The 27,236-nt window shown below is 43.8% G+C and overlaps 1 protein-coding gene across 14 annotated transcripts in view; it reads left to right on the top strand.

Moving 5' to 3' along the window:
* LOC109884792 (focal adhesion kinase 1-like) overlaps positions 1-26,471 on the top strand; it is a 131,586-nt gene extending 105,115 nt beyond the window's left edge. For 9 of the 14 annotated variants that reach the window (XM_031816292.1, XM_031816294.1, XM_031816296.1 and 6 more), the window contains 10 exons: positions 4,444-4,530; positions 10,437-10,574; positions 10,955-11,086; positions 15,078-15,140; positions 18,875-18,914; positions 19,945-20,048; positions 22,365-22,373; positions 24,304-24,459; positions 25,383-25,463; positions 25,572-26,471. In XM_031816292.1, coding sequence (XP_031672152.1) covers positions 4,444-4,530; positions 10,437-10,574; positions 10,955-11,086; positions 15,078-15,140; positions 18,875-18,914; positions 19,945-20,048; positions 22,365-22,373; positions 24,304-24,459; positions 25,383-25,463; positions 25,572-25,790 — 1,029 coding nt within the window. In that variant the 3' untranslated portion in view covers positions 25,791-26,471. The remainder of the gene's footprint in view (positions 1-4,443; positions 4,531-10,436; positions 10,575-10,954; positions 11,087-15,077; positions 15,141-18,874; positions 18,915-19,944; positions 20,049-22,364; positions 22,374-24,303; positions 24,460-25,382; positions 25,464-25,571) is intronic. The other 5 variants (XM_031816295.1, XM_031816293.1, XM_031816301.1 and 2 more) reach the window with 2 other exon arrangements.
* The last annotated feature ends 765 nt before the right edge of the window (positions 26,472-27,236 follow it).

Genomic DNA, 27,236 nt, shown 5'->3' with positions numbered 1-27,236 from the left:
CCTTATCTAAAGCCTTATCTATTGTTAACTCATGGTCCTATTCTCAGGAACTAGTCTCCGCCATGGACAAACACTGCTGGCTGCTGTGACTGAACAGCTCTGTGTATAGCCACCATATCAACTCAGCAAAAAAAAGAAACGCCTTCTCACTGTCAACTGTGTTTATTTTCAGCAAACTTAACGTCCATAAATATTTTTATGAACAAAGCAAGATTCAATAACTGAGACATAAACTGAACAAGTTCCACAGACATGTGACTAACAGAAATGTGTCCCTTAACAAAGAGGGGGTCAAAAGTAACAGTCAGTATCTGGTGTGGCCACCAGCTGCATTAAGTACTGCACTGTATCTTCTCCTCATGGACTGCACTAGATTTGCTGTGCGATGTTACCCCACTCTTCCACCAAGGCACCTGCAATTCTGGGGGGAATGGCCCTAGCCCTAACCCTCCGATACAACAGGTCCCAGACTTGCTCAATGGGATTGAGATCCGGGCTCGTCGCTGGCCATGGCAGAACACTGACAGTCCTGTCTTGCAGGAAATCACGCACAGAATGAGCAGTATGGCTGGTGGCATTGTCATGCTGGAGGGTCATGTCAGGATGAGCCTGCAGGAAGGGTACCACATGAGGGAGGAGGATGTCTTCCTTGTAACGCATAGCGTTGAGACTGGCTGCAATGACAACAAGCTCAGTCCGATGATGCTGTGACACACCGCCCCAGACCACGACGGACCCTCCACCTCCAAATCGATCCCGCTCCAGAGTACAGGCCTCGGTGTAACGCTCATTCCCTCGACGATAAAACCAGAATCCGACCATCGCCTCTGGTGAGACAAAACCGCGACTCGTCAGTGAAGAGCACTTTTTGCCAGTCCTGTCTGGTCCAGTGACTGTGGGTTTGTGCCCATAGGCGACGTTGTTGCCGGTGATGTCTGGTGAGGACCTGCCTTACAACAGGCCTACAAGCCCTCAGTCCAGCCTCTCTCAGCCTAATGCGGACAGTCTGAGCACTGATGGAGGGATTGTGCGTTCCTGGTATAAATTGAGCAGTTGTTGTTGCCATCCTGTACCTGTCCCGCAGGTGTGATGTTCGGATGTACCGATCCTGTGCAGAGTGTTGTTACACGTGGTCTGCCACTGCGAAGACGATCAGCTGTCCATCCTGTCTCCCTGTAGCTCTGTCTTAGGCGTCTCAGTACGGACACTGCAATTTATTGCCCTGGCCACATCTGCAGTCCTCATGCCTCCTTGCAGCATGCTTAAGGCACGTTCACGCAGATGAGCAGGGAACCTAGGCATCTTTCTTTTGGTGTTTTTCAGAGTCAGTAGAAAGGCCTCTTTAGTGTCCTAAGTTTTCATAACTGTGACCTTAATTGTCTACCATCTGTAAGCTGTTAGTGTGTTAACGACCATTCCACAGGTGCATGTTCATTAATTGTTTATGGTTCATTGAACAAGCATGGGAAACAGAGTTTAAACCCTTTACAATGAAGATCTGTGAAGTTTTTTGGATTTTTACAAATTATCTTTGAAATTTGAGTTTAAAACCACCATTTCTCTTCTAATACTGTGTGATGACTATTGATGGGAACTATTTTATCAAGAGACTATTTTATCAAGAGACTATTTTATCAAGAGAATCTTTTATCAAGAGACTATTTTATCAAGAGACTATTTTTCAGGGGACTATTTTATCAAGAGACTATTTTATGTGACTACACTGCCCCCCCCCCTTATTGACTACCTTGCTGTTCTCCTCCACTAACGACCCTGCTCTCTTCCCACACTGACTATCCTGCTCTCTTCCCACACTGACGACCCTGCTCTCTTCCCACACTGACTACCCTGCTCTCTTCCCACACTGATGACCCTGCTCTCCGCCCCATTAACGACCCTGCTCTCTTCCCACACTGACTACCCTGCTCTCTTCCCACACTGACGACCCTGCTCTCCGCCCCCACTGACGACCCTGCTCTCCGCCCCCACTGACGACCCTGGTCTCCTCCCCCATTAGATCCTCTACCAGCTCTCTGCTTACAGCTTATCACCTAGCTGGCTTTGTCTTCAGCAATGTTCCATCATGTCTCAATGTGCTTGTTGTGCTCTGTCTGTGTGTCTGACCACATCTCCCTGTGTCTCAGTGTCTCTGTTCCCTTGTCTCCCTCCGTCTTGTCTGTCTGGTCCCTCCCGTCTGTCCGGTCCCTCCCGTCTGTCTGTCTGCCTGTCTGTCCGTCTGTCTGTGTCATCATCATCATGCTATACCTCCCTGTGCTTTGGCTCTCAGCCCTCCCTGTGCTTTGGCTCTCAGCCCTCCCTGTGCTTTGGCTCTCAGCCCTCCCTGTGCTTTGGCTCTCAGCCCTCCCTGTGCTTTGGCTCTCAGCCCTCCCTGTGCTTTGGCTCTCAGCCCTCCCTATGCTTTGGCTCTCAGCCCTCCCTATGCTTTGGCTCTCAGCCCTCCCTATGTTTTGGCTCTCAGCCCTCCCTGTGCTTTGGCTCTCAGCCATCCCTGTGCTTTGGCTCTCAGCCATCCCTGTGCTTTGGCTCTCAGCCCTCCCTGTGCTTTGGCTCTCAGCCCTCCCTGTGCTTTGGCTCTCAGCCCTCCCTGTGCTTTGGCTCTCAGCCCTCCCTGTGCTTTGGCTCTCAGCCCTCCCTGTGCTTTGGCTTTCAGCCCTCCCTGTGCTTTGGCTCTCAGCCCTCCCTGTGCTTTGGCTTTCAGCCCTCCCTGTGCTTTGGCTCTCAGCCCTCCCTGTGCTTTGGCTCTCAGCCATCCCTGTGCTTTGGCTCTCAGCCCTCCCTATGCTTTGGCTCTCAGCCATCCCTGTGCTTTGGCGAGCACCCCCTTCCCCACCACAGGTAGTACTACACCTTCCATGCCCCCTGTGGTTGTCAGGTCCTCTACCCCCACCTCCACACTGAAAGGCTGCAGCCACCCCAAAAGCAGCAGCTGACCCATGCAGTCCACAGATCCATACATGCCGGTGGGACAGGACAGAGGGCCACAGCATTAAATAGATCAGAGCTGTAAAGGTTTTGACATACGCCAGTCTAGTGGTGTCTCTCTGAAAGAGACACTGTCCAGCTCCAATCCAGGGATTTCAGTGTCAAGTTATGTAGACAAATCACTGGTTGTTTCTCATAGGGCTCCTGTTAGGATGCAACAGTGATCCATTATAGTGCTATTTCACTTTGACAAGAGACACAAAATGGCTTCAAATCTAGTTAGATGATTATTGTGGATTTGTTCCAAGCTGTGGGCTAAATACATACACTGAATATGATGGCAAACACACTAGAGTAACATGAACACACATTTAGAATTAAATAATGTTTTGGTCCATCGTAGATTTAGTGATTTTCTTTGTTGAATATTGTGACACTAAGCTGTTTGGAAAGCGGCATGTTGTCTTAACACATGCTAACACAATGTGCCTTGGCCTTGAGGGGGAAATGCTGTGGAAATGTCCTCAGGTTGTCACTCACTTTCAGAGCCTGTGTAGGATGCTTGTGTAATCGTTGTCCCAAATGGCACCCTTTTCCCCTATGTAGTGCACTACTTTTGACCTGGGCCCAGAGGCCTCTGGTGGAAAGAAGGGCACTATGTTAGGGAACAGGGTTCCATTTGGGATGCAGTATGCAGTACTGTACAGCAGGATGACGTCTACTGTTGTTCTACCATGAAAACATGCTGCTCTCATTGGTCCTTTTTCAACACGGTTGGTTGATGCTTCCGTTGTCGTCATCTTAGCCATCCCAACGTTGTGTACAACCATGTAGAATGTTTCTATTGTACCTATTCTAAATGAGTATCTGAACTGTAAATTGCACATCATTTCCTGTTTCATTTCCACCGTGTTGTCACATGTTGTAACTTACAGCCTGTTCTGTTTCGTTCACTGTCTTTTGCTAATCGGGAGGTTTGGCCTCGAGAAGCTTACTGTGAAAAGGTCTGTAAGGTAGATGTCTCGCTGTGATTAAATATAAGGAAAGTCTGAGTGCAATGCTCAGTGGAGGAGGAGATTGTTGCCTGCCTGCCTATCAACATGTCACCCTGAATTGGAGATGATTATTCTACCCTCATCCTCCCCCCCCCATCCCACACCAAAAATAACCATCAACTCTACTAAGTCCAACACCAGAACTCTCATATAACTATTTTGTGAATGTTGAACTAACTGCCTGCTTGTTTCATAGCCTTTCTTTGTTTCCCTTCTGGACAGCTCTAACACTGTCCACACACATTGCATCTGTAGTATGTGTGTGTGTGTGTGTGTGTGTGTGTGTGTGTGTGCGTGCGTGCATGCGTGCGCACGTGCGTGCGCACGTGCGTGCGTGCGTGCGTGCGTGCGTGTGTGCACCTAGCTCTATCTAACCCAGACCTAGCTATGGAGATGAAACAGCAGCATGTATTTAACAGAGCTCTCTGTCTCTCTCTCTCTATAGCCCAGCAGACCAGGGTACCCCAGCCCACGCTCCAGTGAGGGGTTCTACCCCAGCCCACAGCACCTGGGGCAGCCCACCCACTACCAGGTAGAGCAAGGAGAGCTGGTTCACAGGGGGGCAGGTAGCCTAGCGGTTAAGAGCGTTGGACCAGTAACCGAAATGTTACTGGTTTGAATCCCCTAGCCAACTAGGTGAAAATCTGTCTGTGCCGTTGAGCAAGGCACTTAACACTAATTGCTCCTGTAAGTCACTCTGGATAAGAGTGTCTGCTAAATGACTCAAACGTAAATGTTAAATGTGTTATAACATCATAACCACTAGCAGGTAGAGCAAGGAGAGCTGGTACATTGTGTTATAAAGTAGTTATAACAGCATAACCACTAGCATGTAGAGCAAGGAGAGCTGGTACATTGTGTTATAAAGTAGTTATAACATCAACCACTAGCAGGTAGAGCAAGGAGAGCTGGTACATTGTTATAAAGTAGTTATAACATCATAACCACTAGCAGGTAGAGCAAGGAGAGCTGGTACATTGTGTTATAAAGTAGTTATAACATCAACCACTAGCAGGTAGAGCAAGGAGAGCTGGTACATTGTTATAAAGTAGTTATAACATCATAACCACTAGCAGGTAGAGCAAGGAGAGCTGGTACATTGTTATAAAGTAGTTATAACAGCATAACCACTAGCAGGTAGAGCAAGGAGAGCTGGTACATTGTGTTATAAAGTAGTTATAACATCATAACCACTAGCAGGTAGAGCAAGGAGAGCTGGTACATTGTTATAAAGTAGTTATAACATCATAACCACTAGCAGGTAGAGCAAGGAGAGCTGGTACATTGTGTTATAAAGTAGTTATAACATCATAACCACTAGCAGGTAGAGCAAGGAGAGCTGGTACATTGTTATAAAGTAGTTATAACATCAACCACTAGCAGGTAGAGCAAGGAGAGCTGGTACATTGTTATAAAGTAGTTATAACATCATAACCACTAGCAGGTAGAGCAAGGAGAGCTAGCAGGTAGACCAAGGAGAGCTGGTACATTGTGTTATAAAGTAGTTATAACATCATAACCACTAGCAGGTAGAGCAAGGAGAGCTGGTACATTGTTATAAAGTAGTTATAACATCATAACCACTAGCAGGTAGACCAAGGAGAGCTGGTACATTGTGTTATAAAGTAGTTATAACATCATAACCACTAGCAGGTAGACCAAGGAGAGCTGGTACATTGTTATAAAGTAGTTATAACATCATAACCACTAGCAGGTAGACCAAGGAGAGCTGGTACATTGTTATAAAGTAGTTATAACATAACCACTAGCAGGTAGAGCAAGGAGAGCTGGTACATTGTGTTATAAAGTAGTTATAACATAACCACTAGCAGGTAGAGCAAGGAGAGCTGGTACATTGTTATAAAGTAGTTATAACATCATAACCACTAGCAGGTAGAGCAAGGAGAGCTGGTACATTGTTATAAAGTAGTTATAACATCATAACCACTAGCAGGTAGAGCAAGGAGAGCTGGTACATTGTTATAAAGTAGTTATAACATCATAACCACTAGCAGGTAGACCAAGGAGAGCTGGTACATTGTTATAAAGTAGTTATAACATAACCACTAGCAGGTAGACCAAGGAGAGCTGGTACATTGTTATAAAGTAGTTATAACATCATAACCACTAGCAGGTAGAGCAAGGAGAGCTGGTACATTGTGTTATAAAGTAGTTATAACATCATAACCACTAGCAGGTAGAGCAAGGAGAGCTGGTACATTGTTATAAAGTAGTTATAACATCAACCACTAGCAGGTAGAGCAAGGAGAGCTGGTACATTGTTATAAAGTAGTTATAACATCATAACCACTAGCAGGTAGAGCAAGGAGAGCTAGCAGGTAGACCAAGGAGAGCTGGTACATTGTGTTATAAAGTAGTTATAACATCATAACCACTAGCAGGTAGAGCAAGGAGAGCTGGTACATTGTTATAAAGTAGTTATAACATCATAACCACTAGCAGGTAGAGCAAGGAGAGCTGGTACATTGTGTTATAAAGTAGTTATAACATCATAACCACTAGCAGGTAGACCAAGGAGAGCTGGTACATTGTTATAAAGTAGTTATAACATCATAACCACTAGCAGGTAGAGCAAGGAGAGCTGGTACATTGTGTTATAAAGTAGTTATAACATCATAACCACTAGCAGGTAGAGCAAGGAGAGCTGGTACATTGTGTTATAAAGTAGTTATAACATCATAACCACTAGCAGGTAGAGCAAGGAGAGCTGGTACATTGTGTTATAAAGTAGTTATAACAGCATAACCACTAGCAGGTAGAGCAAGGAGAGCTAGCAGGTAGAGCAAGGAGAGCTGGTACATTGTGTTATAAAGTAGTTATAACAGCATAACCACTAGCAGGTAGAGCAAGGAGAGCTAGCAGGTAGAGCAAGGAGAGCTGGTACATTGTGTTATAAAGTAGTTATAACATCATAACCACTAGCAGGTAGAGCAAGGAGAGCTAGCAGGTAGAGCAAGGAGAGCTGGTACATTGTGTTATAAAGTAGTTATAACAGCATAACCACTAGCAGGTAGAGCAAGGAGAGCTGGTACATTGTTATAAAGTAGTTATAACATCATAACCACTAGCAGGTAGAGCAAGGAGAGCTGGTACATTGTTATAAAGTAGTTATAACATCATAACCACTAGCAGGTAGAGCAAGGAGAGCTGGTACATTGTTATAAAGTAGTTATAACATCATAACCACTAGCAGGTAGAGCAAGGAGAGCTGGTACATTGTGTTATAAAGTAGTTATAACATCATAACCACTAGCAGGTAGAGCAAGGAGAGCTGGTACATTGTTATAAAGTAGTTATAACATCAACCACTAGCAGGTAGAGCAAGGAGAGCTGGTACATTGTTATAAAGTTGTTATAACATCATAACCACTAGCAGGTAGAGCAAGGAGAGCTAGCAGGTAGACCAAGGAGAGCTGGTACATTGTGTTATAAAGTAGTTATAACATCATAACCACTAGCAGGTAGAGCAAGGAGAGCTGGTACATTGTTATAAAGTAGTTATAACATCATAACCACTAGCAGGTAGACCAAGGAGAGCTGGTACATTGTGTTATAAAGTAGTTATAACATCATAACCACTAGCAGGTAGACCAAGGAGAGCTGGTACATTGTTATAAAGTAGTTATAACATCATAACCACTAGCAGGTAGACCAAGGAGAGCTGGTACATTGTTATAAAGTAGTTATAACATAACCACTAGCAGGTAGAGCAAGGAGAGCTGGTACATTGTGTTATAAAGTAGTTATAACATAACCACTAGCAGGTAGAGCAAGGAGAGCTGGTACATTGTTATAAAGTAGTTATAACATCATAACCACTAGCAGGTAGAGCAAGGAGAGCTGGTACATTGTTATAAAGTAGTTATAACATCATAACCACTAGCAGGTAGAGCAAGGAGAGCTGGTACATTGTTATAAAGTAGTTATAACATCATAACCACTAGCAGGTAGACCAAGGAGAGCTGGTACATTGTTATAAAGTAGTTATAACATAACCACTAGCAGGTAGACCAAGGAGAGCTGGTACATTGTTATAAAGTAGTTATAACATCATAACCACTAGCAGGTAGAGCAAGGAGAGCTGGTACATTGTGTTATAAAGTAGTTATAACATCATAACCACTAGCAGGTAGAGCAAGGAGAGCTGGTACATTGTTATAAAGTAGTTATAACATCAACCACTAGCAGGTAGAGCAAGGAGAGCTGGTACATTGTTATAAAGTAGTTATAACATCATAACCACTAGCAGGTAGAGCAAGGAGAGCTAGCAGGTAGACCAAGGAGAGCTGGTACATTGTGTTATAAAGTAGTTATAACATCATAACCACTAGCAGGTAGAGCAAGGAGAGCTGGTACATTGTTATAAAGTAGTTATAACATCATAACCACTAGCAGGTAGACCAAGGAGAGCTGGTACATTGTTATAAAGTAGTTATAACATCATAACCACTAGCAGGTAGACCAAGGAGAGCTGGTACATTGTTATAAAGTAGTTATAACATAACCACTAGCAGGTAGAGCAAGGAGAGCTAGCAGGTAGAGCAAGGAGAGCTGGTACATTGTTATAAAGTAGTTATAACATCATAACCACTAGCAGGTAGAGCAAGGAGAGCTGGTACATTGTGTTATAAAGTAGTTATAACATCATAACCACTAGCAGGTAGACCAAGGAGAGCTGGTACATTGTTATAAAGTAGTTATAACATCATAACCACTAGCAGGTAGAGCAAGGAGAGCTGGTACATTGTGTTATAAAGTAGTTATAACATCATAACCACTAGCAGGTAGAGCAAGGAGAGCTGGTACATTGTGTTATAAAGTAGTTATAACATCATAACCACTAGCAGGTAGAGCAAGGAGAGCTGGTACATTGTGTTATAAAGTAGTTATAACAGCATAACCACTAGCAGGTAGAGCAAGGAGAGCTAGCAGGTAGAGCAAGGAGAGCTGGTACATTGTGTTATAAAGTAGTTATAACAGCATAACCACTAGCAGGTAGAGCAAGGAGAGCTAGCAGGTAGAGCAAGGAGAGCTGGTACATTGTGTTATAAAGTAGTTATAACATAACCACTAGCAGGTAGAGCAAGGAGAGCTAGCAGGTAGAGCAAGGAGAGCTGGTACATTGTGTTATAAAGTAGTTATAACAGCATAACCACTAGCAGGTAGAGCAAGGAGAGCTGGTACATTGTTATAAAGTAGTTATAACATCATAACCACTAGCAGGTAGAGCAAGGAGAGCTGGTACATTGTTATAAAGTAGTTATAACATCATAACCACTAGCAGGTAGAGCAAGGAGAGCTGGTACATTGTTATAAAGTAGTTATAACATCATAACCACTAGCAGGTAGAGCAAGGAGAGCTGGTACATTGTGTTATAAAGTAGTTATAACATCATAACCACTAGCAGGTAGAGCAAGGAGAGCTGGTACATTGTTATAAAGTAGTTATAACAGCATAACCACTAGCAGGTAGAGCAAGGAGAGCTGGTACATTGTTATAAAGTAGTTATAACATCATAACCACTAGCAGGTAGAGCAAGGAGAGCTGGTACATTGTGTTATAAAGTAGTTATAACATCATAACCACTAGCAGGTAGAGCAAGGAGAGCTGGTACATTGTTATAAAGTAGTTATAACATCATAACCACTAGCATGTAGAGCAAGGAGAGCTGGTACATTGTGTTATAAAGTAGTTATAACATCATAACCACTAGCATGTAGAGCAAGGAGAGCTGGTACATTGTTATAAAGTAGTTATAACATCATAACCACTAGCAGGTAGAGCAAGGAGAGCTAGCAGGTAGAGCAAGGAGAGCTGGTACATTGTGTTATAAAGTAGTTATAACATCATAACCACTAGCAGGTAGACCAAGGAGAGCTGGTACATTGTGTTATAAAGTAGTTATAACATCATAACCACTAGCAGGTAGACCAAGGAGAGCTGGTACATTGTGTTATAAAGTAGTTATAACATCATAACCACTAGCAGGTAGACCAAGGAGAGCTGGTACATTGTGTTATAAAGTAGTTATAACATCATAACCACTAGCATGTAGAGCAAGGAGAGCTGGTACATTGTGTTATAAAGTAGTTATAACATCATAACCACTAGCAGGTAGAGCAAGGAGAGCTGGTACATTGTTATAAAGTAGTTATAACATCATAACCACTAGCAGGTAGAGCAAGGAGAGCTGGTACATTGTGTTATAAAGTAGTTATAACAGCATAACCACTAGCAGGTAGCCTAGGTCCTACAACACACTGACAGAGAGACATGAGACAGTACCCTGTGTTTATACAGTAGTTATAACAGGCCTTTCCCTAGATGTCATGGGATTCTGTTTTTGTAGTTGGGATTTTGGTCGTTCCTGATCTAAGTAGATACATTACTAATTCAAAGGCCCCTGTCCTTCCCAGATGGCAGGATACCCAGGCACCCACGGCATGCCTTCCATCACCAGTGGGATGTACCCTCCCCAGGCTTCCCACGATCCCCATGACACCTGGAACCACCACCGGCAGCAGGACCTCCCCATGTGGTCCCCCAACATGGAGGTAAGGATCCGGGGATGGACCAGTGTTGTACACCTGGTGCTCCCAATAACAAGATGGTACTGTCGTAGCGATTTAGGTTGGTGAGGGACAATACACTGATTCTCTCTCAATCTCTCTTTTTCTTTCTTTCTTTCTTTCTCTAAATGTTTCTCTCTTTCTCTCTCGCTCTCTGTCTCTCTCTCTCTCTCTCTCTCTCTCTCTGTGTCTGTCTCTCTGTCTCGGTCTTTCTCTCTCTCTTTCTTTCTGTCTCTCTCTGTATCTCTCTCTCTGTGTCTGTCTGTCTGTCTGTCTGTCTGTCTTTCTCTCTCTCTCTGTCTGTCTCTCTCTCTCTCTCTCTCTGTGTCTGTCTGTCTTTCTCTCTGTGTGTCTGTCTGTCTCAGGACAGGGGGTCTCTGGACATGCAGGTGATGGGTCAGGTTCTGCCCCCCCTCCTGATGGAGGAACAGCTGATGATGCAACAGCAGCAGATGGAGGAGGACCAGCGGTGGCTGGAGCATGAGGAACGCTTCCTGGTAATAACACACACACACTATACAGTGGGGCAAAAAAAGTATTTAGTCAGCCACCGATTGTGCAAGTTCTCCAACTTAAAACGTTGAGAGAGGCCTGTAATTTTCGTCATAGGTACACTTCAACTATGACAGACAAAATGAGAAGGGAAAAAAACAGAAAATCACATTGTAGGATTTTTTATGAATTTATTTGCAAATTCTGGTGGAAAATAAGTATATGGTCAATAACAAAAGTTTATCTCAATACTTTGTTATATACCCTTTGTTGGCAATGACAGAGGTCAAATGTTTTCTGTAAGTCTTCACAAGGTTTTCACACACTGTTGCTGGTATTTTGGCCCATTCCTCCATACAGGTCTCCTCTAGAGCAGTGATGTTTTGGGGCTGTTGCTGGACAACACGGACTTTCAACTCCCTCCAAAGATTTTCTATGGGGTTGAGATCTGGAGACTGGCTAGGCCACTCCAGGACCTTGAAATGCTTCTTACGAAGCCACTCCTTCGTTGCCCGGGCGGTGTGTTTGGGATCATTGTCATGCTGAAAGACCCAGCCATGTTTCATCTTCAATGCCCTTGCTGATGGAAGGAGGTTTTCACTCAAAATCTCACGATACATGGCCCCATTCATTCTTTCCTTTACACGGATCAGTCGTCCTGGTCCCTTTGCAGAACAACAGCCCCAAAGCATGATGTTTCCACCCCCATGCTTCACAGTAGGTATGGTGTTCTTTGGATGCAACTCAGCATTCTTTGTCCTCCAAACACGACGAGTTGAGTTTTTACCAAAAAGTTATATTTTGGTTTCATCTGACCATATGACATTCTCCCAATCTTCTTCTGGATCATCCAAATGCTCTCTAGCAAACTTCAGACGGGCCTGGACATGTACTGGCTTAAGCAGGGGAACACGTCTGGCACTGCAGGATTTGAGTCCCTGGTGGCGTAGTGTGTTACTGATGGTAGGCTTTGTTACTTTGGTCCCAGCTCTCTGCAGGTCATTCACTAGGTCCCCCCGTGTGGTTCTGGGATTTTTGCTCACCGTTCTTGTTATCATTTTGACCCCACGGGGTGAGATCTTGCGTGGAGCCCCAGATCGAGGGAGATTATCAGTGGTCTTGTATGTCTTCCATTTCCTAATAATTGCTCCCACAGTTGATTTCTTCAAACCAAGCTGCTTACCTATTGCAGATTCAGTCTTCCCAGCCTGGTGCAGGTCTACAATTTTGTTTATGGTGTCCTTTGACAGCTCTTTGGTCTTGGCCATAGTGGAGTTTGGAGTGTGACTGTTTGAGGTTGTGGACAGGTGTCTTTTATACTGATAAGTTCAAACAGGTGCCATTAATACAGGTAACGAGTGAAGGACAGAGGAGCCTCTTAAAGAAGAAGTTACAGGTCTGTGAGAGCCAGAATACTTATTTATTTTCCAATAAATTCATAAAAAATCCTACAATGTGATTTTCTGGATTTTTTTATTTATTTTGTCTGTCATAGTTGAATTGTACCTATGATGAAAATTACAGGCCTCTCTCATCTTTTTAAGTGGGAGAACTTGCACAATTGGTGGCTGACTAAATACTCTGTCCTCCACTCGTTACCTGTATTAATGGCACCTGTTTGAACTTGTTATCAGTATAAAAGACACCTATAAAAGACACCACACACATATACAAGCACACACACACACACTATATATATACATACACACAAACCACACACACACACATACCCCACACATATACAAGCACACACACACACTATATATACATACACACATACCACACACACACAAACCACACCTATACCACACACATCACACTCACATAATCGTTGTACAGACCTGCCTCCTGTAACCCCTCTGATGGTGATGCAGGAGATAACAGACCTGCCTCCTGTAACCCCTCTGATGGTGATGCAGGAGATAACAGACCTGCCTCCTGTAACCCCTCTGATGGTGATGCAGGAGATAACAGACCTGCCCCTTCATGTTCTGTTTGCAGGGTGTTTACTTACAACTGTAATGTCTGACACAAATGTACTTCATCATTCCTTGGAAAGCCCTGTGTTAATTGTGCACAGATGTGGTACATAATGTTTTGCACTGGCTTCATACCCCTCAGTTATTTTAGTAGTACCGTATCATTATCTCTGAGATGTGTCCCAGAGCGCCTCACTTCACTTCCTAGATCATTTTTTACATTCAACGGACAAAGACGTTTTCAGAGAAGAAAGGGGGGAACAAAAAGCATTGTCTTGTGTTTTTCAGACCTTTGGCAAAGCTGTCAACTTGTGTTCTCAAAGTTTTATATTGTGTGTGTGTGTGCAGGTGTGGCTAAAGCAAATTCCTAGCTAATGATAGGTTTGTCCCTCCATGCGCCGTCAAGTATGGTAAACTTATTTTGACCCACAGTTGGTGAAGGCAAATGTTCTTTGCTGGAAAGCTGAGTAGGTTGTATGTAGTTTAGACCCGTAGACTCTTATTTCATACAAGGGGAGGGACTACTAGAAGAAAGGAAGGAGAAGGACCAGGGGAGAGAGGGGGGGGGGAGACAGAGGTGGAGAGATAGAGACAGTGAGGGATAGAGAGAGAGGGAGGGAGAAAGAGACAGAGGTGGAGAGATAGAGACAGCGAGGGATAGAGAGAGAGGGAGGGAGGGAGAAAGAGACAGAGGTGGAGAGATAGAGACAGCGAGGGATAGAGAGAGAGAGGGAGAAAGAGACAGGGGTGGAGAGATAGAGACAGCGAGGGATAGAGAGAGAGAGGGAGGGAGAAAGAGACAGAGGTGGAGAGATAGAGACAGCGAGGGATAGAGAGAGAGAGACAAAGAAGGAGGAAGAGAGAGAGGCAGGCGAACAGAGAAAGACCGCTATCTGGCTGTATGTTCACTTTGTGTGAATCAGTCAGCGAGCCAGTCAGTCAGTCAGTCAGTGAGCCAGTCAGTCAGTGAGCCAAGCCGTGTAAACAGGAGTAAACGTGGGGAACCTCTCTCATCCTGTTGATGGAATTCCTAGCAGCTCCATGCTCTCCTCCCAGGCACTGAAACACCCAGCAGAGAACAGCAGTCCAAAGGATGCAAGTTTTCAAGTCCTTCCTGGGAAAACTGGTACAGCATTAGGGAGGGAAGGAGAGAGAAATGTGAATAGTTTGTCAGGCAGCTGGCGTGAGACTGAAGTTTTAATAAGTTAATGGGCAGAGCAGCAGCAGGAGTACATTTGCTGCGCTGTGGGATCCTAAGCTGTGTACAACTGTTCCTTCTGTGGTGAAGTGCTAGAAAGATAAATCATTGAATGTGCCGACTACTGTAGATGTTAAAATATATCAGCATACTAGAAAAAATATTAACATACTAGAAAAAATATTAACATACTAGAAAAAAATATTATCATACTAGAATTGATGCTCATCAAGAAATAACAGCGACAAGTGCACAGGAAAACCATTTAAAACAACTGTAGGCGCGTCACAGCGCATTAGATAAAGTCGCTCAGAAGATGTGGTTTTAGCTGCAATCTAATGTCGACTTTGCTTGTGGAAAACGGTATGAGCGATGTAAGGGTTTTATGCATGCGCAGTTGTTGGATCTCGATCCTTCTGCAAGTTGGATGAGCAGCGCATTTACCTCAGCAACAGAAAGTCACGTCGAAGACTAGCTAGCTTACATTAGCTGAAACCCTATATTACAATACAACATACACACAAATAATAATGACCACTCCAAGGATCAAGTGGAGAATGTCTCTTGTTACCATTTTGTCCTGTGTTTACGTAGCAGTGATTTGTATTTGTCATGATATTGTATATTCATTTTGATTTGATCTGACTGATTTGAATATCAGTGCATCAGATGTCATACCACTGTTATAGCAAAATAATGTCCATTATCACTGTGATATAGAGAAATAATGATTGTTTTCCACGTTGAAATCAGTCTGAGCATTTGTTTGTTCGTTCGATCATTCATTTAACCTGCTGTGTCTCTCTCGGTCACAACCAGAAGCCGGATTCAAGGATTTCCAGAGGCAGCATTGACCGGGACGAAGGCATCCTCCACGGACCAGTAAGTCTCCTCTTGTTACTTGGTTTCCCTGGATGGAATAACAGTCAACGCTATCTCCTGTTCTCTTTACCTCTCTCACAAATATGCAAAATACCTTGGGCTTTCACACAAAAGAAGTTAAAGACATTTTGTCTGGAGGGGGGGTTCCCGTCAATGTCTCTCTGTTGTCTGTTCTTGTTGTACCACTCCTAGCCTGGGGTTGTGTATGAGTTATACAGTGAGTCAGTGAGTATTACAGTACGTCAGTCGTACAGTGGGAGAGAACACTCCCAGACAGCCTGTGTAGTAACTCTAGAGGCTCAAGTCAATCAAACCTGTATTTATGCTGTAGTGCAGTATATTAGCAGGCATAAATGAATGGTTTTATGGTAAAATAGCAACAGAGGCCCCCTGACAGATAGATGCTATCAGTTTTTAAAACACGACTTTGGCTCAGAGAGCTTCAACATATAAATGCATAATAGATACAGTGCATTTGGAAAGTGTTCAGACCCCTTCTGTTTTTCCACATTTAGTTACGTTACAACCTTATTCCAACATGTAATAAATGGTCCCGATCGTTGTAACGAGGAGACCAAGGCGCAGCGTAATGAGAATACAGTCCTCTTTATTAAAGGAAGGACACTTCAACAAACGAACAAAACAACAAAACAAACGTGACGCTATAAACACTGGTGCTGACACAGGCAACTAGACATAGACAATAACCCACAAAATACCCAAGGAATATGGCTACCTAAATATGGTCCCTAATCAGAGACAACGATAAACAGCTGCTTCTGATTGAGAACCAATCTAGACAACCATAGACATAAAAACACCTAGACTAGAAACAAGCCCATAAACATACAAAAACCCTAGACAGGACAAAAACACATACATCACCCTCGTCACACCCTGACCTAACCAAAATAATAAAGAAAACTAAGGTCAGGGCGTGACATACATAAGTACAAATTCCCATCAATCTACACACAATACCCCATAATGACAAAGCGTAAACAGGTTTTTTGAAGTTTTTTCAAATGTATTAAAAATAGAAAACTGAAATACCTTATTTACATAAGTATTCAGACCCTTAGCTAAGAAACTCAAAATTGCACTCAGGTGCGTCCTGTTTCCATTGATCATCCTTGGAGATGTTTCTACAACGTGATTGTTGTCCAGCTGTGGTAAATTCAATTGATTGGACATGATTTGGAAAGGCACACACCTGTCTATATATGGCCCCACAGTTGACAGTGCATGTCAGAGCAAAATCTAAGCCGTGAAGTCAAAGGAATTGTCTGAAGAGCTCCGAGACAGAATTGTGTCAAGGAACAGATCTGGCGAAGGGCACCAAATAATATCTACAGCATTGAAGGGCCCCAAGAACACAGTGGCCTCCATCATTCTTAAATGAAGTTAGGAACCACCAAGTCTCTTCCTAGAGCTGGCCGCCCAGCCAAACTGAGCAATCAGGGAAGAAGGGCTTTGGTCAGGGAGGTAGGCGATCAAGATCCTGATGGTCACTCTGACAGAGCTCCAGAGTTCCTGTGTGAAATTGGGAACCTTCCAGAGAACCTTCCAGAAGCCACTCCTCAGTAAAAGGCGCATGACAGCCCGCTTGGAGTTTGCCAAAAGATACCTAAAGGACTCTCAGACCATGAGAAACAAGATTCTCTGGACTGATGAAACCAAGATTGAACTCTTTGGCCTGAATGCCAAATGTCATGTCTGGAGGAAACCTGGCATCATCCCTATGGTGAAACAGGGTGGTGGCTGCATCATACTGTGGAGATGTTTTTCAGTGGCAGGGACTGGGAGATTAGTCAGGATCGAGGGAAAGATGAACGGAGAAAAGTACAGAGAGATCCTTGATGAAAACGTACTCCAGAGCCCTCAGGACCTCAGCCTGGGGTGAAGGTTCACCTTCCAACAGGACAACAGCAAAGACAACTCAAGAGTGGCATTCTCTGATTGTCCTTGAGTTGCCCAGCCAGAGCCCAGACTTGAACCCGATGTAACATCTCTGGAGAGACCTGAAAATAGCTGTGCAGCAACGCTCCCCATCCAACCTGACAGAGCTTGAGAGGATCTGCAGAGAAGAATGGGAGAAACTCCCCAAACACAGATGTGCCAAGCTTCTAGCTTCATACCCAAGAAGGCTCGAGGCGGTAATCACTGCCAATGGTGCTTCAACAAAGTACTGAGTAAAGGGTCTAAATGTGATAAAAACCTTGTTTTTCCAAAGTGTGTAAAAAGTCAAGGGGTCTGAATACTTTCTGAATGCACTGGACATGCTTACATCATAGGCATTCCATAAGCAAGTTGTATGTATTTGTTTTAGCACTCTGGGGATTTAGCTTCAACTGGAAAAAGGAATGTCAAGGGGTTAACAGATTTACACAGATCATCTTGGGACCATCAATAGTAAATATATATTGATAATTTAAAAAAAGAGAATGGTTGAAGATTTAGCCTTTGCTCTTTGAATTCACGTTAGGATACCATCATGTTTACTGGGCTTAAAAGGAGAATAAAAGAACACTGACTGATATGAAGGAATATCCATCTGTTCTCATGTATAGAATATATCATGTAGAACTATCAGAATATAGAATGTAGAACTGTTTGAACATAGAATGTAGAACTATTAGATTGTAGAACTGTTTGAACATAGAACGTAGAACTATTAGAACATGGAATGTAGAACTATTAGAACATAGAACGTAGAACTATTAGGACATAGAACGTAGAACTATTAGGACATAGAATGTAGAACTATTAGGACGTAGAACTATTAGGACATCGAATGTAGAACTATTAGGACATAGAATGTAGAACTATTAGGACATAGAATGTAGAACTATTAGAACATAGAATGTAGAACTTTTAGAATGTAGAACTATTAGAGCATAGAATGTAGAACTATGAGAACATAGAATGTAGAACTATTAGGAGATAGAATGTAGAACTATTAGAATGTAGAACTATGAGAACATAGAATGTAGAACTATTAGGAGATAGAATGTAGAACTATTAGAACATAGAACTATTAGGACATAGAATGTAGAACCATTTCATTTGTTCCCTGTCATTGCTCAGTATCATTACATTGAGCTGTATGGACAGCTGTGTTCTGAGCTGCATGGACCATTACAAGGGTATAGCCCCAAACCAAACCCACTCTTAGTTTAAAACACCGCCCACATTAATGCAGCAGCTCTCATGCAATCCACTCTATTTTACTGGGCCATTTGCAAAACCAAAATCTTGCTTCATGGCGAGATAACTGTCAGAATCTGTCTCCCTGATAATAATTATAGCCAGGCAGAGGATGAAGCCAAGGACTGATGGATAGCCGTTCAGCATGTTGAGTTGATGCACTAAAATATTGAATATAACTCTCAATAACCTCTAGGCTATTCTGTAAACTTCAATCAGCAAGTGTTATATTGACTTAAATGTAAACAGGGAATAGTGCATATGGTCTGTTCTACAGTTTGTTTTCGGGCTATCACAGTAAAGCAGAGATGTGTTTTTACTGTGGAACACCGTGCTGGTTGGCTGTGGTCCGGTTAGGTCTGTGTATCCAAGCAACAGGAGTATTTTGAGTGTTGGTGGAGAGACCACAACAACACAGATGACACCAGAGAGACTGCTCACTGGGATGTTGTGGGAAAACACTGTTGGAAATGTGGAATGAATCCTGCTCGTTTATTTCAACTGCTTGTTTGTGTTTGTTTGTGCAGACAGGAAACCAGCACATATACCAACCCATAGGCAAACCAGGTAATGTCTCAGCCAATGTAATTACAAGTTTACCTTACACTTATTGTTTTCACTGCTCTAACTCTGACTGGCTCTGACACCGACACCGGCTCTAACTCCGACCGACTCTGACACCGACTCTGACACCGACTCTGACTGGCTCTGACTCTGACTGGCTCTAACTCTGACTGGCTCTGACTCTGACTGGCTCTAACTCTGACTGGCTCTGACTCTGACTGGCTCTGACTCTGACTGGCTCTGACTCTGACTGGCTCTGACTCTGACTGGCTCTGACTCTGACTCTGACTGGCTCTGACTCTGACTGACTCTGACTGGCTCTAACTCTGACTGGCTCTGACTATGACTGGCTCTAACTCTGACTGGCTCTAACTCTGACTGGCTCTTACTCTGACTGGCTCTAACTCGGACTCTGACTGGCTCTGCCTCTGACTGGCTCTGACTCTAACTCTGACTGACTCTAATTCTGACTGGCTCTAACTCTGACTGACTCTGACTGATTCAGACTCTAACTCTGACTCCCTCAACTGTTCTAGCACATTCCTCAACCATTTTAACTGCTAAACTATGTTGACAGGATGACAATTTGGCTATTTCTGCTAGGCCTGTGTTAGTTTCTGCTGCCATAATAGTAGATATTTGATAGGAATTATCGTTGAATCTGTGAGAGTTTGATAAGAAATGCTACAATTCCTGTGCATCTTCCATATAGTCATGCGTTGGTTTTATTCCTTATGTAACTGATGATGGTCCTTTGCCTCCACATAACATACATATATTGTACTATATGTTGTAGTTTAGGTATCTGTTGATTCTTATGTACTCCAGTATCTGATGGGTCCTTTGCCTCCACATAACATACATATATTGTACTATATGTTGTAGTTTAGGTATCTGTTGATTCTTATGTACTCCAGTATCTGATGGGTCCTTTGCCTCCACATAACATACATATATTGTACTATATGCTGTAGTTTAGGTATCTGTTGATTCTTATGTACTCCAGTATCTGATGGGTCCTTCGCCTCCACAGAACATGCAGCTCCACCAAAGAAACCTCCCCGTCCTGGAGCCCCCAGTCACCTGGGTAGTCTGGCCAGCCTGAACCCCGTGGACAGCTACAATGAGGGAGTGAAGGTAAGCTGATGCTCAATTGTTTATTCTACCAATCAAACTACACTCATTCCACAACAATCCAGTGATTTGGCTTTATCGCTCAATTTAAGCCCACAGATTTACATGTCTCAAAGTTGTTTCAATTTATTTGTAGTTATTGTGTTGGTATTCTACTTTTGCATGTGCTCTCCAAAACTAAGTGTTCATCCATAATTTTAAAGCTAGAATCCTTCATTGAAATGATAACGAAGTGGTTCACCCCACCTCTGTTTTGGTAAAAGCTGAGGGATGGACCTGGAGAAAGGTAACCACGTTCAAATTCATAGACAGAGCTGTGGATGCAAGGACTGGCCATCCATGATATCAACATGATAGTTGTAACCATGTTTTGAGGCTAGACAGTGTTTGTTTACATTTACTTTGTTTACAAACATCAGAGTAAAACAAGTTTGTATGTTGGGTTCTGCTGAGGTACGACAGTTGAACTAAGCTCCTGAGGCATTTACAAGTTATATTCTTCAAATATCAATGGGTATATACACTGAGTGGACAAAACATTAAGGACACCTTCCTAATATTTAGTTGCACCCCCCCCCCCCTTTTGCCCTCAGAACAGCCTCAATTTGTTGGGTCATGGACTCTACAAGGTGTCGAAAGCGTTCCACAGGGATGCTGGCCCATGTTGACTCCAATGCTTCGCACAGTTGTCAAGTTGGCTGGATGTCCTTTGGATGGTGGACCATTCTTGATACACAGGGGAACTGTTGAGTGTGAAAAACCCAGCAGTGTTGCAGTTCTTGACACAAACCGGTGCACCTGGCACCTACTACCATACCCATGTCTCAATTGTCTCAAGTCTTAAAAATCCTTCTTTAACATGTCTCCTCCCCTTCATCTACACTGATGAAGTGGATTTAACAAGTGACATCAATAAGGGATCATAGTTTTTCACATGGTCAGTCTGTCATGGAAAGAGCAGGTGTCCTTAATGTTTTGTACATTCAGTGTTTAATTCATTTATACGTGCAAGAATGGATGTTGCAATTAAGGATTCTATCTTTAAACTGAGAAGTTCATGACTATGCTTCTAAAACATGACTAACTGTCCCTATTTCTGTTAGAACATTCCTACATGACTTTACCATGTTGGCCAGATCACAACGACCACCACTGTATTTCAACTACACAGACTTCCCCTTTTGTATGGCACCCAAAACACCGGAGATGTCACTATTTTCCCCAGTGGTGGTTACTATGGCAACAGTCCGCTTGAGTTTCTCTGTGTCAGCATAGAACATCCAGGAGCGTTACCTTCCCGAAGTTATCCAAACTGTTAGCTCTGCTCTGCTACCATTGCCTTGGTGTCATTAGGCTGCGTCACAAATGGCACACTATTCCCTATATAGTGCACTACAGTACTTTTGACCAGAGTCCTATGGGCCCTGGTCAAAAGCAGTGCACTAAATAGGGGGCCTTTTGGGGTGCACCCTAAGCCTCAGCTAAAGCAGTCCCAGCTGTAGTTCACCCCCTCTCTCCTCCTTCCCCAAACACGCTCATAAATACCACACGATCGACCAGGCAGTCAGGCCTGCAATGCACCCTGGGAAGGAACACACTCTTTCCATTACACTGCCTTCTTACCATCAGCGTGGAAAATGATTTAACAAGAGAAATAGTCTAGCGTGTGGTTCCTTGTTCCTGAGAAAGAAGCCAACATGTAAACACTGACATGGACATTATCAGCCCATCATGACTGGAACTGAGATGGTCAGACTGGGCTATGATATGATGCATCACAAATGGCTTCCTATTCCCTATATAGTACACTGCTTTTGACCAGAGCCCCATAGGCCCTAGTGGTAAAACGTTTTGCACTATATAGGAAATCGGATGTCATTTGTGACCCTATACTACTATGTACTCAGTACTGTACTACCATGGCAACCTGTTCCCTGTTGTGAATTAGTGGGATTCATGCAAAAGATAAACACGTGTCAAATAAAACACAAAGACTACATTTACACAGGCAGCACAATTCTGATATTTTGCCAGTAATTGGTCTTTTGACCAATCAGATCAGATCCTTTGCCAATAATTAGGTACATTTTCAGAATTGGGCTGCCTGTATAAACACAGACAAAGTTTCATGACCACAACATTTAAGTCACCACCTCTGTAGATATTTCGGTATTTACTCAACCAACCTCTCCAAAACCGTATTTATTTGGATGAAACGTTGCTCTCTGGTGTTGTTGCGTGTATTGTTAATGCTTGTTGCATTAATATCTTCTCCCTCTTCTGTCCCTCTTGCCTCTGCCTTACTGTTGTTGAACTTAGCCCTGGCGGGTAAGAGAACACTGTGAATGTGTGTGTAGTACGTTCATACACTGTGTGTGTGTGTGTGTGTGTGTGTGTGTGTGTGTGTGTGTGTGTGTGTGTGTGTGTGTGTGTGTGTGTGTGTGTGTGTGTGTGTGTGTGTGTGTGTGTGTGTGTGTGTGGTGTGTGTGTCTTTCGGCCTAACTTCTCACAGAGTTGTCAATCAGTTGTTATTTGAAGCTGAAAAGCAGGCTATGGGTTGGGTTGTGTAGTGGGGTGGGACAATGGAGTCCATCTGTATCTCTGGTAACAGTCAACTTCTAATGATTCATCTGATCTGGGGTGCTTTACAAATGGCACCCCATTCCCTATATAGTGTACTACTTTAGACCAGAGGGCCCTGGTCAGAAGTATAGTATATAAGAAATAGGGTGCCATTTAGGACTCAGACAGGGTTCATTCACCTGTTGTCTGTTCACTGAACCACTTTAGCCTTCTCATCCTAATGCATTTCTTCCATTCACCGTACTGACACAACACCTCTTTACCATCGATAAAGTGGGTCTTATAGTGGGCCATGTAGTGGGCTTATATTGGGCCACGTAGAGGTCTTATAGTGGGCCATGTAGAGGTCTTATAGTGGGCCATGTAGAGGTCTTATAGTGGGCCATGTAGTGGTCTTATAGTGGGCCATGTAACGGTCTTATAGCGGGCCATGTAGTGGTCTTATAGTGGGCCATGTAGAGGTCTTATAGCGGGCCATGTAGAGGTCATTTGGTGGGCCATGTAGCGGTCTTATAGCGGGCCATGTAGAGGTCTTATAGTGGGCTATGTAGTGGTCTTATAGTGGGCCATGTAGCGGTCTTATAGCGGGCCATGTATCTGTCTTATAGCGGGCCATGTAGAGGTCTTATAGTGGGCCATGTAGCGGTCTTATAGCGGGCCATGTAGAGGTCTTATAGTGGGCCATGTAGAGGTCTTATAGTGGGCCATGTAGCGGTCTTATAGCGGGCCATGTAGAAGTCTTATAGTGGGCTATGTAGTGGTCTTATAGTGGGCCATGTAGCGGTCTTATAGTGGGCCATGTGGCAGTCTTATAGTGGGCCATGTAGTGGTCTTATAGTGGGCCATGTAGTGGTCTTATAGTGGGCCATGTAGTGGTCTTATAGTGGGCCATGTAGTGGTCTTATAGCGGGCCATGTAGAGGTCTTATAGTGGGCCATGTAGCGGTCTTATAGCGGGCCATGTAGAGGTCTTATAGTGGGCCATGTAGTGGTCTTATAGTGAGCCATGTAGTGGTCTTATAGTGGGCCATGTAGAGGTCTTATAGTGGGCCATGTAGCGGTCTTATAGTGGGCCATGTAGAGGTCTTATAGCGGGCCATGTAGAGGTCTTATAGTGGGCCATGTAGTGGTCTTATAGTGGGCCATGTAGCGGTCTTATAGTGGGCCATGTAGTGCTTGTGTATGTTCAGATCTGTGTTTGTGTGGCCATAATAATGTGTTTGTCTACGACATTGTTTCAAACAACCTTCTGAATCCTAAATATAACACATTGACTTCTTCCTAAATGGGATCTGTGCACTTTTGACACTTTCGACATGATTTAGGAATAATGCTGAATTCCAAATAACTCCATTATAGAAAGTATTGTTTATTCCAGATGCTGACATCTTCCTAACATAACCTCTAACCCTCTCTAGACCCAATGTACAATTTCAAGGATATGCTGGACTTGATTTAGCCCCTGGTGACAGTCTCTACAAACATTTCAAATTCCTTGGGTGTTTTGTCATTGTGATTTACTACCATGAATGAATGTGTTGTTGACTGACTGGTGATATATACTGCCATCTATTGGTGAGAGTTAAGAAATGCAAGGTTGAACATTAAATGAATCATCTGACCCACTCTGTTATTTCTCCATCTCTGCTCACAGTGTATTTTTCTCCTTCATTCAGCTCCAGCCTCAGGAGATCAGCCCACCCCCCACTGCCAACCTGGACCGCTCTAATGACAAGGTCTATGAGAATGTCACAGGACTGGTGAAGGCTGTCATAGAGATGTCCAGTAAAATTCAGCCTGCGCCTCCCGAGGAATACGTGCCAATGGTCAAGGTAGGAGAGACACAGAGTTCATCGTCTCCACATTCAATCACCAGGGTTCATTGTAGCAAAACGTTTACGTTTCGTTCTTTTTGGAAATTTAGCAGACTCTCTTATCCAGAGAGACTTACAGTAGTGAGTCATTTAGCAAACTCTCTTATCCAGAGAGACTTACAGTAGTGAGTCATTTAGCAGACTCTCTTATCCAGAGAGACTTACAGTAGTGAGTCATTTAGCAGACGCTCTTATCCAGAGAGACTTACAGTAGTGAGTCATTTAGCAGACTCTCTTATCCAGAGAGACGTACAGTAGTGAGTCATTTAGCAGACTCTCTTATCCAGAGAGACTTACAGTAGTGAGTCATTTAGCAGACTCTTATCCAGAGAGACTTACAGTAGTGAGTCATTTAGCAGACTCTCTTATCCAGAGAGACTTACAGTAGTGAGTCATTTAGCAGACGCTCTTATCCAGAGAGACTTACAGTAGTGAGTCATTTAGCAGACTCTCTTATCCAGAGAGACGTACAGTAGTGAGTCATTTAGCAGACTCTCTTATCCAGAGAGACTTACAGTAGTGAGTCATTTAGCAGACTCTTATCCAGAGAGACTTACAGTAGTGAGTCATTTAGCAGACTCTCTTATCCAGAGAGACTTACAGTAGTGAGTCATTTAGCAAACTCTCTTATCCAGAGAGAGTTACAGTAGTGAGTCATTTAGCAGACTCTCTTATCCAGAGAGACTTACAGTAGTGAGTCATTTAGCAGACTCTCTTATCCAGAGAGACGTACAGTAGTGAGTGCAAACATTTTCATACGGGTCCCCAGTGGGAATCGAACCCACAACATTGGCGTTGCAAGTGCCATGCTCTACCAGCTAAGCTACACGGGAAAGAACAGATTTCTAGGATTGGTTCATATGAGTATATTTGTGTTTCAGGATGTGGGTCTGGCACTGAGAACACTCCTGGCCACAGTGGATGAAACAATCACGTTACTTCCATCTAGCACACACAGAGAGGTACGTTAACCAGGCATGAGCCTCTTCTGATCCAGCACTATGTTAGTCCCGTCTGCCCCCTCTTATACAGGACATTTTGTTTTAATAAAATACTATCTTATCTTAAAGGTGGAGATGGCCCAGAAGCTGTTGAACTCTGACCTGGCGGAGCTGATCAACAAGATGAAGCTGGCCCAGCAGTACGTCATGACCAGCCTGCAGCAGGACTACAAGAAACAGATGCTGACGGCCGCCCACGCCCTGGCCGTAGACGCCAAGAACCTTCTAGACGTCATCGACCAGAGCCGGCTCAGGATGTTGGGCCAGGCCCGGCCGCCACCTCACTAGCGCTGTGGGAGGAGGGTGTGGAGTGTGGGATGAACTGAGTCAACACAAAGCTTCTGTCTGAATGACTGTCTGGACAGATGGAAGCCATGTGAAGGCAGCCTTGGGTTTGTTCACCTGTTCTGTCATGTCTAATCAGTGATTACTTCAAGGAAGGGAGGAATGAGGAAGATTTCACTGTGAAGGAATTTGAACGGGATACTGCTTCTACAGGACCATCATATGGACTGGACTCCATGTGCGTCACCAGGCAGACAAGCGACCACCTCTGACCCTCACTCCACAACACACCACTCCTTTTTATAGACTTGGAATATTTGAAGAGTTATTTTATTTTATGCTGCACCGATTGTGTCGGCTGACTAACTGTGAATTCCTACAGTCCCAGATTTAATCTGAAGAAGAATCAGGAGGCACACTTCAGAAACTGCTCCCCCCAGAGGACATACGGAGGATGATGTGGACAACACAACTGAACTGGAACCTCTCTGCTTTAGTGGACAGAACACTGAGCTCCTCACACTACGTCTAACATGTCTGCTTCATTTTTGACACTTGTCACAAGCTCAATAGTGATTCATGGAGGATCACAAACACTGGGATATATTTTGTCTTGGCTCAGTCGGCCATCTTGTCAAATAGGAGAAAATAAAGGATGAAATAAAATGATGACAAAAAGACAAAGCTGTGACAGTGCTTTCCTGTGGTTATGAATGACAGCCAAAGCTGTGACAGTGCTTTCCTGTGGTTATGAATGACAGCCAAAGCTGTGACAGTGCTTTCCTGTGGTTATGAATGACAGCCAAAGCTGTGACAGTGCTTTCCTGTGGTTACGAATGACAGCCAAAGCTGTGACAGTGCTTTCCTGTGGTTATGAATGACAGCCAAAGCTGTGACAGTGCTTTCCTGTGGTTATGAATGACAGCCAAAGCTGTGACAGTGCTTTCCTGTGGTTATGAATGACAGCCAAAGCTGTGACAGTGCTTTCCTGTGGTTACGAATGACAGCCAAAGCTGTGACAGTGCTTACCTGTGGTTATGAATGACAGCCAAAGCTGTGACAGTGCTTTCCTGTGGTTATGAATGACAGCCAAAGCTGTGACAGTGCTTTCCTGTGGTTATGAATGACAGCCAAAGCTGTGACAGTGCTTTCCTGTGGTTATGAATGACAGCCAAAGCTGTGACAGTGCTTTCCTGTGGTTACGAATGACAGCCAAAGCTGTGACAGTGCTTTCCTGTGGTTATGAATGACAGCCAAAGCTGTGACAGTGCTTTCCTGTGGTTATGAATGACAGCCAAAGCTGTGACAGTGCTTTCCTGTGGTTATGAATGACAGCCAAAGCTGTGACAGTGCTTTCCTGTGGTTACGAATGACAGCCAAAGCTGTGACAGTGCTTTCCTGTGGTTACGAATTGACAGCCAAAGCTGTGACAGTGCTTTCCTGTGGTTA

This window comes from Oncorhynchus kisutch, unplaced genomic scaffold (genome assembly GCF_002021735.2).
Source record: "Oncorhynchus kisutch isolate 150728-3 unplaced genomic scaffold, Okis_V2 scaffold772, whole genome shotgun sequence".
NCBI classification, from domain to species: domain Eukaryota; kingdom Metazoa; phylum Chordata; class Actinopteri; order Salmoniformes; family Salmonidae; genus Oncorhynchus; species Oncorhynchus kisutch.
This window is presented reverse-complemented; position numbering and strand designations above follow the sequence as displayed.